Source organism: Trifolium pratense, linkage group LG6 (genome assembly GCF_020283565.1).
Source record: "Trifolium pratense cultivar HEN17-A07 linkage group LG6, ARS_RC_1.1, whole genome shotgun sequence".
In the NCBI taxonomy this organism is placed as follows: domain Eukaryota; kingdom Viridiplantae; phylum Streptophyta; class Magnoliopsida; order Fabales; family Fabaceae; genus Trifolium; species Trifolium pratense.
This window is the reverse complement of record NC_060064.1, coordinates 21231047-21244314: the sequence shown is the minus strand read 5'-3', so window position 1 is coordinate 21244314 and position 13268 is coordinate 21231047. Positions and strand designations below refer to the sequence as shown.

The following is a 13268-nucleotide window of genomic DNA, read 5'->3' as shown; positions in this document are numbered from 1 at the left end:
TCTTGGTTAAGATTACTCTATAATAATAACTCCAACTTTGATTTATTACTACAACTATTTGGTGGTAAAATTGTATCTTGGTAATTTGACAGGAAAAGAAAAGGCAACAGTATGCAAGATGCAGTATGTGTATTCACCGTTTTATTGTCCAAATAGCAAGTTCCAAATGAGGATGCTGTAGTCACTCATATCAAAAGGAGGAAGCTAAACAGATTCAAGAACTCTCTTGTAAGGAGTAATGGTATTTTCTTGCATTCATTCTATGGGAAGACCCCATTATATAGTGTTTACAAGACATGAGTTAGTTACTAGGCCAACCAACATAGCTTAAGGCACAAGTAACCTAACAATTGGGCCAAGCCCACATACTAGGCCCAAAGGCACTAATTACTCCTAACATATGCTCCCCTAATCTGAGCATTGACACAATCAGATTACAAACACAGTACAAAGACTCAAACAATACAAGAATTCAAAACATGAAATCAGAAACTACATAACCAAACTAGCTGTTGGAGTTGAAAGCATCACACACTCCAAGTTTCGACCTTAACTTCACAAAAGATTCCAGCTTGAGAGGTTTTGTCATGATGTCTGCAATTTGTTCATCTGTGCTGCAATGTACTAGCTCCACCACACCTTGCTTTGTCAAATCCCTTAAGAAATGGTACCTCACATCTATATGCTTGCATCTGCCATGCAAGATTGGATTCTTTGACAGTTTGATTGAAGAGCTGTTATCACAGTACATTGTGCTTGGTTTATCTTGCTTTTGCCCAAGTTGCTGCAATATCCTCCTCAGCCATACACCTTGACAAGCTCCTGATGCTGCAGCTACATACTCTGCCTCAGTGGTGGACAATGTTACAATGGGTTGCTTCTTTGAAGACCAAGATATTGCTCCAGAACCAAGCTTAAAAACATAGCCAGATGTGCTCTTGCGATCATCACTATCACCTGCATAGTCAGAATCAGTCCATCCTTCAAGTTTCATATTCAAGCTTCCTTTGAACACCATAACTAATAGTTCCTTTGAGGTATCTGAGAATTCTTTTAGCTGCTGCTAAGTGAATTTCTGTTGGCCTTTCCATGTATCTTGCAATAAGGCAAACTGAATAGCACAAGTCAGGCCTAGTTGCTATAAGGTACATCAAGCATCCCACCATCTGCTTAAACTGTGTGGAGTCTACACACTTTCCATTTTCATCTTTGAACAATTTAGTACTAGGTACAATGGGGCTGCATACAAAATTGCATGAATCCATGTTGAATCTATTCAGAATTTCTGCTGCATATTTCTGTTGATTTATGAAAATTCCTCTGTCATTTTGAGTTACTTCAACACCAAGAAAGTAGCTCATTTTTCCCAAATCTGTCATGGCAAAGTTTCTTTTCATGGAGCTTTTGAAATCCCTGATTAACTCATCATCATTTCCAGTGTATATTAAATCATCAACATACAGACTCACTATGAGTATCTTTTCTTCTACTTGCTTGACAAACAAAGTGTGCTCATGTGAGCATTTTTCAAACTTTTCATTACTAAAATATGCTTCAATTTTGCTATACCAGGCTCTTGGGGCTTGCCTCAATCCATATAAGGCCTTCTTTAGCTTGTAAACTTGACTTTTCTTGCCCTTTTGATAGCCTAGAGGTTGATCAACATACACATCTTCACTGAGTTCTCCATGTAGAAAGGCACTTTTGACATCAAGTTGGTATACAGTCCAACTTTCTGATGCTGCAATGGATAACACAGTTCTTATTGTGTCCCATCTAGCCACAGGAGCAAACACCTCTTTAAAATCTATTCCATATTGCTGAGAGTACCCTTTTGCAACAAGTCTTGCTTTATACTTTTCAACTTTTCCTTTCTCATTTAATTTTGTCTTATAGATCCATTTGACTCCAATTTTCTTACTTCCTGATGGTAACTCAGTTAACTCCCATGTGTCATTGCTCTCTATGCATTCAATTTCCTGATCCATTGCCTTTCTCCAAACCTCATGCTTTACTGCTTCATCAAATGTAGTAGGGTCAGTGTTATTGCAAAACACAGCTAGATTGTGCAGTTGTTCTTCTTCTTCCAATTCTTGACCAGTTACATAGTCACTAAGATATCCAGGCCTCTTAATCACTCTTGGTGGTAATTCATCTTCTGATTCATACTGTTCATCACTTTCACTATCTGGCACAGTTAGATTCTGAGGATCTTGTTCATTATTCACATCATTATTCACATCAGTGTCTGCTTCTTCTGCTATCTCTGCAGGTTCATCATCATTGTCATAAAGAGTTTTCTGCTGAGTTTCAGAGGCCTCTCCCCAATTCCATCCCTTTGATTCATCAAAGACAACATCTCTGCTGATTATTATCTTTCTATCAATTGGATTGTACAACTTATATGCTTTAGATTCCTCACTGACTCCTAAATGTATACATTTGGTGCTTTTGTTATCTAATTTCTTCCTTTGTGCATCTGGTACATGAACAAATGCCAAGCATCCAAATATTTTGAAGTGCTTCACAGAAGGTTTCATGCTACTCCATGCTTCTTCTGGTGTCACATCTTTGACTGACAATGTTGGGCTCCTATTCAATACATACACAGCCCATTTGACACTTTCTGGCCAAAATTTCTTTGGAACTTTCTTGTCATTCAGCATGCACCTGACCATGTTCATGATGGTCCTATTCTTCCTTTCAGAGACACCATTTTGTTGTGGTGTGTAGGCAGTGGTGAGTTGTCTTTTGATGCCTTGCTCAGTACAGTACTTGTTGAATGCTTCAGACATGAACTCTCCACCTCTGTCAGTCCTTAAACTAAGAATTTGACAACCTGATTCCTTTTCTGCTACTGCTTTAAACCTTTTGAAACTTTCAAAAGCACTTGCCTTGTCCTGCAATATGTATACCCATGTCTTTCTTGTGAAGTCATCAGTGAAGGTGATGAAGTATTTGTTGCCACTGTTAGATGCAGGATTTATTGGTCCACATATATCTGAATGAATCAATTCTAACTTGTGTGTTGCCCTCCAATTCACTTTCTTAGGTATCACTTCTCTGTGTTGCTCGCCAAACAAGCAATCTGAGCAAACATCACTTGCTTCTTTCAATGCAGGTAGGCCTCTCACCATTTCTTTCTTAACCAGAGTGTTCAAGCCTTTATAGCTCAAATGGCCATATCTCTTATGCCACAGTTGAGAATCTATTTCATTTGTAGTTTGCAGGCACATAGGGACAAGCACAGTTGCCTTAATCACAAACATTCTATTAGCAGACATTGGTGTTGACATTATAAGACCCCTTTCTTCATGAAACACTTTGCAAATATCATTTTTGAAGACAATGGTTAAATTCTTCTGTTGTAATTGGCCTATGCTTAGCAAATTATTCTTAAGTCCAGGCAAGTAGTATACTTCACTGATAACTTGAGTGATTCCTCCAATATACAGTTTCAATTTCCCTTTCCCCATTACATGCATTTTGGAATCATCTCCTAATTTTACTGACTCTCTAAAGGAATCATCAAAATCAAACAGCCATTCTTTATTCCCTATCATATGGTTGCTACAACCTGAGTCAAGGTACCATACCTCAGTTTTTGCATGAATTGTAGCATCTTGCTTGGTCATTAGAAGCATTTCCTCGTGTTCATTGAACTCTGCATAGTTGACATTAGGATCTTGCTCCCAACTAGGGCATTCACTCTGGTAGTGACCCAACTTGTGGCACTTATAGCATTCAACATGTTCCTTGCTATTGTTCTGCCTTCCTCTGCCCCTACCACGAGCACCACCACGCCCACGGCCACGTCCACGCTCTCCACGTCCACCACCACTGACTTTCAACACTTGCTCATCATCTTTGTCACTTTGAAATTTCATTCTCTGTTCTTGCACAATCAAACTGCTTTGCAATTCATCAATTGAAAGTGCCAGTACATCATTGGATTGCTCGATAGAACAAACTACATAGTTGAATCTTGGTGTAAGAGAGCGCAAGATCTTTTCAACTACATCTGATGCTTCCATTCTTTGACCTTGAGCTGTCATCTTGTTGACAATGGAGAGAGTTCTTGCAAAGTAATCATTGATTGATTCACTTTCTTTCATTGCAAGAACCTCAAATTCGCGCTTCAGAGCTTGTAATTGAGCACGTTTCACTTTGTTTGAACCTTGAAACTTTACACGCATCGATTCCCAAATATCCTTTGCAGTACCCTTTTCAAGAATCGTTTCCATGATTGTGCGATCAATGGATTGAAACAAGTAGTTCTTGGCTTTAAGATCAAGAAGCTTACTTGCATCTGCAAGACGTTGTTGCTCCACTGTAGCCATTGGTGGCGCAACCGTGACTCCATTCTCAACAACACTCCAAAACTCCTTGGATCGGAGAAGATTCTCCATCAACATAGCCCAATGGTCGTAATAACCATCAAATCTTGGTACACTAGGTTGCAGATAGTTGCTTGAATCCGCCATGGATGAAGCAAGAAATGCTTGATTTGAAGAAGGAATAAGCAAGAATCACAACCAATGAATCGAATCGAATGAAGGAGGAAAGAAAAAGTTCTGTAACCGTCGTAACTAACTTTTTGAAACTGCGTTTCACCAATCAATAGGTCCTTGGAGTAAGGCCTACTGATACCACTTGTAAGGAGTAATGGTATTTTCTTGCATTCATTCTATGGGAAGACCCCATTATATAGTGTTTACAAGACATGAGTTAGTTACTAGGCCAACCAACATAGCTTAAGGCACAAGTAACCTAACAATTGGGCCAAGCCCACATACTAGGCCCAAAGGCACTAATTACTCCTAACATCTCTTACTCACTAGTGTTATTTTCCCATTGGCCATGTCTGAAAGATAATTAGATTGATTTTTAGGATTAAGATTTTGATTTTGGGTGTACTGTTAGTGTGTTTTTAGCTATTTTAATTACTGGTGTTGATGTGTATAAAAAATGTGCCTTTGACACATTTGCCATTGCAGTACAATACACAATCTTTGTTTTGGCTTTCAACCACATGTGTGCTGCCTTCATATGAATATGAATATAAAATCAGTCATTCTCTCTTTGTATTAAAAATAAGTGACCAATTTGCAGCATTCACTGTTGGCTGAATTGAGTATATGTGGCCATGCAATCCTTTCTTCTTGCATCTTTGTGAAGGATTTTCTGTACTTCTGTTACATTTGCAGGGAGTTCTTAAACTCCATTTGTGACCACCTCTAGAGTATCTTCATTTTTCCCAATTATATTCTTGCCATCAATAATTGATGAGAATGAAAACCCTGAATCTGTGTACTCTACACCTTTGAACCAAAGGCTTGCGAAACCAGTTTGTTGGAACAACAATGATGAACCCCATAGCTTGTACAATAAGAGAACTAAATGAAGGATTGAAATTAAGAGAGAAAAGAGTATTAAAATTAAATACTCTAGCTAATTGCTAAACACCCACATAACAAACACTAATTAGTAGTTGAATTACTCAACAACATTTTCCATTTCTGCTCATTTATTTCTTTTCCATTTTTTGATTCACTTTCCTATATTTGAGAAGAACATACGGCAGTGGTCAGAGAAGATTCAGGTTGCAGAGAGGTCTAGCATGGTTTTAAATCGCGGATACAGTAACGGTTGTGGTGGTTGCGATTATGGTTTCTGCAATACACAATGCGGCTGTTGTGGCGTGAAAACATTTTGAAATTTCACAAATTATATAAAATGAAACCCCCATGCCACTACATTTTGAAAGAATGCTCGGGTGTTGTTGGTTCCCGCAACGGTTTGATCTATTTGTCCGGTTATTCTTTCACCCGTCTCTATGCCGAGTACTGGCATGCCATTACAATTGTTATGAATTCAGAAGCAATTGGGTGATAATGTTTGGAGAAATATTGAAAGTTTCCCGGTTCTTCCTCTTCATTTGGTTCATATTGATTGCTACTCTTATATATATTGATGAAGGTGTGTATTTGAGTGGCACTCTTAATTGGTTAGCTATTCACAACTATGACAGTGCGTATGATTTTAAGGATATTACTGTTGAGCAGTTTGTTATTGTTTCGCTTGATTTGGGAACTGAGACATACAATCAGTACAAGTTCCCTCGTGGGTTTGATGGGGTGCCACCGGGAATACCTTTGTTTTTCTTTTTCTTATTGTTGTAAGGAAACCGGTTTTGTTATATGGCAGATGATGGAATTTGGGGTTGAAGAGTCTTGGACTCAATTTTTGAAAATTAGTTTCCAGAATCTTCAATTAGATTATGACTTTAGTAGTGATACGCTGAAGTTTGATCTTGGATTGTTGCCATTGTTTCTTTCTGAGGATGGTGATACATTGATATTAAATAGCACTCATGAATCCAATGCAATTCTCTATAATTGGTTTGGAGAGATAATACAGTAAAGCGAACAAGTGTTAACAAAACTAGAACTCCTCCTCTACAAAAAATACTCACGACGTGATATGTTGGCACTTGGCTAGGGGTTATGTGGAAAGCTTAGTTTGGATTTGGTGAATGTAAGTCCCTCTTCATTTTGACGAATGTAATTCCCTTTAGTTTGGTCCAAGTCATTTGAAAGATTAAGGTGGCACTAAGCTCGTCCTTTTTTAGTAGTATAATACAAACCCAAAATTACTACAAAGACTTCGGACAACAAACTCTGTCATGTTAGAATTTTTCAAGCCAACGTGTGATTCCATCTTCGTCTGAAGCTGCCAATATCTCAATGTATACATGATCCAAAACAGCCTAGTATTTGTATCATTAGGAGGAAATGCAGAGATAAACTAATCAATTTACAGAAGATTTGTAAACTAAATTCTCAACTTATAAATCATAGCAATCTAAAAACATAGAAACAATAATGAAAAAACCAATCCCAATTTAAGGTAGGCATAGTGCAATGTTCAGGTTCAGGGCATGACTTTTGTTCATAGGAAAATCTAGATTTTCAATAAACTAAAGCATCATGATATATCATATACATAAACAAGCGATAACCGAAAGGAGAGGTGAAGAAACAAGATAAATCAGTAAAAGCATCACTATTTAATCCAACACGCGCAAATCTCACTTCGGAAAGACACGATATTATAATATTATATTATTGCATTTCTTAATCTGTGTATAAAAATCTTAAATGACATTCATTTTGAAACGAATGGATTAAAAGATTTGAGGTCAAACGATAACATGGAAAAATAAATATAATGACCAATTTCATCATCACTCAAACAAAATCTCATCAAAGTTCACGACAAATGATTTTTTTTAATAAAAGACAGTTCACAACAAATAATTTTTTTTTTAATAAAAGAGAAAGAAGCATAAGAAATAATGTTATGCTCTACACTACAATATTACATTCCAATCTTTCACAAACAAACATTTGAAAGATCAAGGTGACACTAAGCTCGTCCTTTTTTAGTAGTATAATACAAACCCAAAATTACTACAAAGACTTCAGACAACAAACTCTATCATGTTAGAAGTTTTCAAGCCAACGTGTGATTCCATCTTCGTCTGAAGCTGCCAATATCTCAATGTATACATGATCCAAAACAGCCTAGTATTTGTATCATTAGGAGGAAATGCAGAGATAAACTAATCAATTTGCAGAAGATTTATAAACTAAATTCTAAACTTATAAATCATAGCAATCTAAAAACATAGAAACAATAATGAAAAAACCAATCCCAATAGGCATAGTGCAATGTTCAGGTTCAGGGCATTCTTTCAATGTTCATAGGAAAATCTAGATTTTCAATAAACTAAAGCATCATGATATATCATATATATACATAAACAAGAGATAACCGAAAGGAGAGGTGAAGAAACAAGATCAATCAGTAAAAGCATCACTATTTAATCCAACACACGCAAATCTCACTTCGGAAAGACACGATATCATATATGCAACCAGCTATAATATTAGCAAAATAGTCAAAGGTGTACGTATCAAATATGGATCATAACAGAACTATAAATTTATAAGGATAAGGAATAGAAAAGGTGTACGTATCAAATATGTTATATGGGTCATAACAGAACTATAAATTTATAAGGATGAGGAATAGAACTTACCGACGGATTTCTACAATTCACCAGTCTCCATTCATCTATGGAACCTTCCAATGTCCAATTCTCCCAAACATCAAAACTGTGACTAGCAAATACAAACTCCATTCTTCTATTGATCTGCAAAAGATGTTTATTGAAGGCATCAACTGTATTAGCAATGTAATTAGAGGGAGCGTTGTATCCAAATCTTGGCTTACATCTAAAATATACTACTCAAACATGGTAGCATATACTAGAGAATCGGAACACAACATAGTTAATCCTAAGGGCAGTCTATGATAAAATTCAGAAACTCCGAACATTATAATGCAATTACCTGTAATAATTTTCCACCAGCAGCAATAGATCGCAAGCCAATTGTGTCCTGAAGCAAATGCATTAAAAGTGAGTTGAAAATCAAGACACCTTTTACATGATTACAATACTTAACGAAACATATGCTGGACACAAGCTCCTTGGATTAGTGAGTGTAAAGAGCTTTCAAACAAACCTTATTTCTGAAGATGATAAGGAACTGTGCAGCAGGATCTCTTTTTGACACATCTGGCATGGAATCTAGGATCCAACCTCCGCCTTTAACTCTTTGCCTTGAGACATAAAGCGCAGCACGGTCTGTTGCATGCAGAGCTATAATACATCCATCTTTCAAAAGTTCAGTACATTTTTCACTGAGCCTTGCGCTTGATTTTAGAGCTTGATTGGAAATAGGTTCTTGTAAAGATTCTACCGGAGTTTTTCTACTTCTTGAGTCTTCAGAGCTGGAGCTCAAAGCTTGATCAGTGCCACTCATAGCGGTATCATCTCTATGAGACGTGCCTTCTTTCTCCGGTGCGGAAGGATCTGATTTTTGTTGAGACTTTTGACGGATATGCCTCTTTTTGGCCTTTTTACTTGATCTGCTGCGCCTTCCTTCAGAACGAGCAGATGTACTCAGAGTCAAACTTGAAACCTGATGCTGGGATGAAGACTCTTTGACTTCACCTACTTTCTTTTGGGAGCTTTCAGGATTTGAGTAAGCATCATCTAATTGCTCTCTAACAATAATTTGTAGAGCATTTTCTTTGTATTGTTGATCAGATTGTTCATTTTCATCATCCACCTCACTCTCTTCTGCATCAGACAAGGCATTCTTTGGAATAACTCCATCAATGAAGAATGTTTGCAATATAGATATAGCTTTCTCCCTTATCTCCATCCAAACCTCTTCACTGTAATCGGCACTTCGTGGAAGTATCAACACATTAGGCATCTCCTTAACCTGAACAGAAATACAGTGAAGTATGTTAATGTCATTATTTTTATTAAGGGCTTGTCTATTTAAGCTTAAAAGTCCTTCGATGATGCAATATTCTTTTAGAGCTTTTAAACTTTTGAGAGAATTGGGTTCGAACCCATGGCCACTTGCTTAAAGTGTCCAAATCTCTTATCACTTGGACCAACCACATGTTGGTTCTCCATCCTTGCTTTAATGAATGGTTAGGATTACTGGATTACCATATACATGAATACTGAATAGGTAAATGAGCTTCACCAAAAAGGACGGATTTCGGGAGAACCCGGGTTCGATTCCTGGGTGAAACAATTTCTTGGCCAGGCTTTACTTACCTCGCGGCCGAACTCTGGACTACTAGGGCCCCTTTCCCCTAGGAACCAGAGGGTTATAAACAAAAAAAAAAATACAAATTTAAATGTAACAGTGACATGAAAGTTCGTATAACTTTTTAAAGAAACAAACTTCCATCCTGATTATCATTTTCCATTCCAAAATCAATTTGTACCAGGTCTTGTTTTTGGTGTACCAGCAACATCCGTCCTAGACCACGATCATTATTTAAAGGGTCATGCTAACTAGTGCCCCGACACTAGTTAAGGAACCAAAAAAAAGTAACTTTTGCATTGAAAATAACATTATTCATATTATAAATATATTGACTACACAAATTCCAAGGTTATGATACCATATTTGGTATCCTTAACTAGTGCCCCGGGGGCACTATTTAACATTTTCCTTATTTAAATAATCATTTTTTTCTTTAAATTTTTTCAAGGTGGGACAGGGTGCCATTTCTTATTGTTCAGTGTGCTTAAATTAAACCAACACTGTAACCTGCCATAGAAGGATGCATGCCCAACAACTGCATGCATGTGCTGGCATAAAATTGGTTATCACCGCAGTGAAAAATTAAATGATCTAGATGCTAGTTAGTGATCCTAGAGAATAGTTTTGTTCTTTTGATGAATGTCGAACGTACTTTGAAACATTCTATTCTATAAGGAAAGGAACAAGAACAACATTTTCGGAAAAATAGTGCAAAGTTTGTTCATGTAATGTTTTGTGAATGCCTGCATATTCAAAACCTAAATTTACATTACCCATGCTTCCATCCATTGCGGCCCTTCTGCGCCATCCAAAGCACATCCAGCTATCGTTCCATCAATCAAAAGCTGCTTTAAAGCACAATCATCCAAAAGCTGACTACTACCAGTATTTACAAGAAAAGCACCTATTAAAAATTTAAAACAATAAATTCATGAATTGAATTCAAACCACAATATCCAACAGAACAAATGAAAATCTCCAAAATATAAATAAGTCCATACCAGGCTTTACATGTTGAAGACATTCCGCACTAATAATCTGCATTGTCTCATTTGTTAGAGCACAATGGAGTGATATAAGGTCACTTGCAGCAAGTAAATCATTAAGAGTATCCATTTTTCGTGCTGCAGGAGGGAAGTTCATTTTTGCTTGTCCCTGTTTGTGCAAGATTGTAAGACAAATTTAGCTAAAATCATAGAATCCAGTGATCTGTTCAGGTTAGCATTTGGTCTGCACGGGATTTAGCTAGAAGTCCCCAGTTCAAGTCATGATAAATTCTTACAACCTCATATTAATTGCCGTTTAAGGTTATGGAGACTTCTTAAGAAAATCATTGAATGTATGAATTCTCATGATTAAATGAGCTTCCTAGACTAAATACCCGTAGTAGTAAGTGAAGTAGCTAGGTAGAAAAATATAATAATTAATAGAGTTGGTCGAGGTACAAAAAATAAGGGTATTACTAGAAGAAAAAAAAGAAACCAATAATTGAAACCAATAATTTAATCGTACTCTGAAAAGATAAATAATTTGAGAAAAAAATATTCCAAACAAGACAATTAACATAAGACCAAATGGAGTAATTATTTACAGCATTCCAAGGAAACAAATGCAAGTCAAAGAACAGATTATAAGAGACACAATTAGAAATGGAAGAGAACATCAACACAGCCTTATCTACATTAACCCCCTCACTAAATCAACCTATTGATGGTCAATTGATAGCATCGTATATACAAGTATAGGTACATAGCAGTGTTGTCAATTATGGATTGCGAAAATAGCAGTTCAAATTCCACTATGCAATAGTACTATAGCAGTATAGTGCCACTAGAGCCGCTATTTCACAACATTTTGTACTAAATGGCATATACGGAACAATAGCGGTTTGTCCAAATTTCACAACGCTGTAGCAGTATAGCACCGGTATAGCTGCTATTTAACAACATTGATACATAGCATATACATTAATATTAGAACAACAGAAATAGTAAGGCACGTGGAAATGTGAAAACAAAGATAACATTTCACAATTACTAGAAGCAATTAGCTCATGTTAGAAACACACAATATCTCATTCTTTTTCACATCAACAAATCAGCATTTCTCAAAATTAGCAAGTAAATCATGAACTTCGAAAAAACAAATTACAATTCAATTTTCTTCAACAAAAAAGATAATCCCCCTCCCTGAATCATGAACCAAATGCAATCACAATACTAATACTAAGCCAAAAATGAATATCATCAACGGAAAGAAGATTATACCATCTAATCACACAAGTTAATCACGAAATCAAAACAGGTAAACACCAATTAACATAAAAATTGCTCAACTAGTTCAATTAACAATAGAAGAAAAAACAAATAACTGATTGATGAAGAAATTACCGAGTGAACATCGAAATAGAGAACGCTCATTTTGAAAGCCAAACTGCGAGTAGCCAAAGCTCTAGCAGAAGCAGATCTACCAACGATCCCGAGGACAAGGCCACGACATCTCCGCATTCCGCGGCAAAGCGGCTGGACGGAGCCAAGCCAACCAGAGGCAGATAGCGCATGGCGAGAGAGCAGATGAGTACGGCGGAGGAGACCAAGGAATAACGCCATCACAGTATCGGCTATCTCCTCAGCACGGGAGGTATCTACATGGACGAGACGGAGACCGAGGTCAGCGGCGAGAGATGAGTCGACGGTACGGTCGGCAGAGCCAAGGCAAAGAATGAGGTGGTAAGAGCGGAGACGGCGCTGAGCTGCGCGTGGGAGATAGGCGAGTGAATGAAGGAGAACGGCAGCTGCGGATTCGATCTTGCCATCGGAGAGACGGCTGAGAGGAATGTGTTCAACGGCGGCGACGCCGGAAAGAGAATCGAGTTCGAGGGAACAATCTTCGATGCAGTTTAGGGTGACGATTAAGGGAAGAGGCGTAGCGTTGTTACGGTGAGGCATTGCCGCACAGGATTAGATCTCGGTCTGTTGTGGTTTTCCAGTGAGTTCTTCAGTTACAGTTATGGCTTCGCTTTATGACGAGCTCGCCGGTTTTTGGGAAGCGCTTACAAATGGAGGATTTTGTTTTCAAAATTACTAATTTGCTTTTCTCTTACTTTTCTTTTTTAAAAAAGGGAGTTTGCATATTTAAATTTAATTTAGTTGATATATTTATATCTTTACACTAACCATTATTTGACTTTTTATTTTGGCTACATGCAAAGTTATTTGACTTTTTTTATATATAATTTATAATAATAAAGTTATTTGACTGTAATAATACGTTTGTACTTTGTACCGCTCCATTGATTTCTGTTTAATATTTAAATTTTGGAAAATGCTAAAGAGTGTCTTCGGGGCACTGTTTAATGAACCAAATATAGTAATATCATATTGAAGTTTGTGCAGTTAACGCTTCGAAAGTATAAACAGTGTTATTTTTAATTTTAAAATTTCCTTTTTTTGGTTTCCTTAACCAGTGTCTCGGGGCATCTGTTAGCATGACCCTTAAATTTATTATTATATTAGGATAGAAATTTATTTAGAATAAGTATTTAAAAAATTGTTATAAAATAATGTT

General features: G+C 36.9%; 1 protein-coding gene and 1 pseudogene across 1 annotated transcript; one reads left to right on the top strand and one right to left on the bottom strand.

The window, feature by feature from the left end:
- The first annotated feature begins 5363 nt into the window (after window positions 1-5363).
- LOC123891903 lies at window positions 5364-6423 on the top strand (annotated as a pseudogene).
- Window positions 6424-7305: 882 nt separating this feature from the next.
- On the bottom strand, window positions 7306-12833 carry LOC123890807 (C-terminal binding protein AN-like). Its single transcript, XM_045940507.1, has 7 exons — window positions 12092-12833; window positions 10703-10856; window positions 10475-10605; window positions 8592-9359; window positions 8418-8465; window positions 8105-8218; window positions 7306-7586 (listed from the first exon to the last, which is right to left on the bottom strand). Exons 1-7 carry the CDS (start codon window positions 12647-12649, stop codon window positions 7506-7508), a joined length of 1854 nt encoding a protein of 617 aa, XP_045796463.1. The 5' UTR covers window positions 12650-12833; the 3' UTR covers window positions 7306-7505.
- Window positions 12834-13268: the final 435 nt, after the last annotated feature.

What these genes read in the sequence shown, in the direction of transcription:
- LOC123890807 (XM_045940507.1), bottom strand. Translation starts at nt 12,649, where the DNA reads ATGCCTCACCGTAACAACGCTACGCCTCTTCCCTTAATCGTCACCCTA. An exon ending in CGCAATGGATGGAAGCATGG is followed by an intron (nt 9,360 to 10,474) that starts GTAATGTAAATT and finishes ATTTCTGTTCAG; the next exon opens with GTTAAGGAGATGCCTAATGT. An exon ending in TGAATTGTAGAAATCCGTCG is followed by an intron (nt 7,587 to 8,104) that starts GTAAGTTCTATT and finishes TACAAATACTAG; the next exon opens with GCTGTTTTGGATCATGTATA.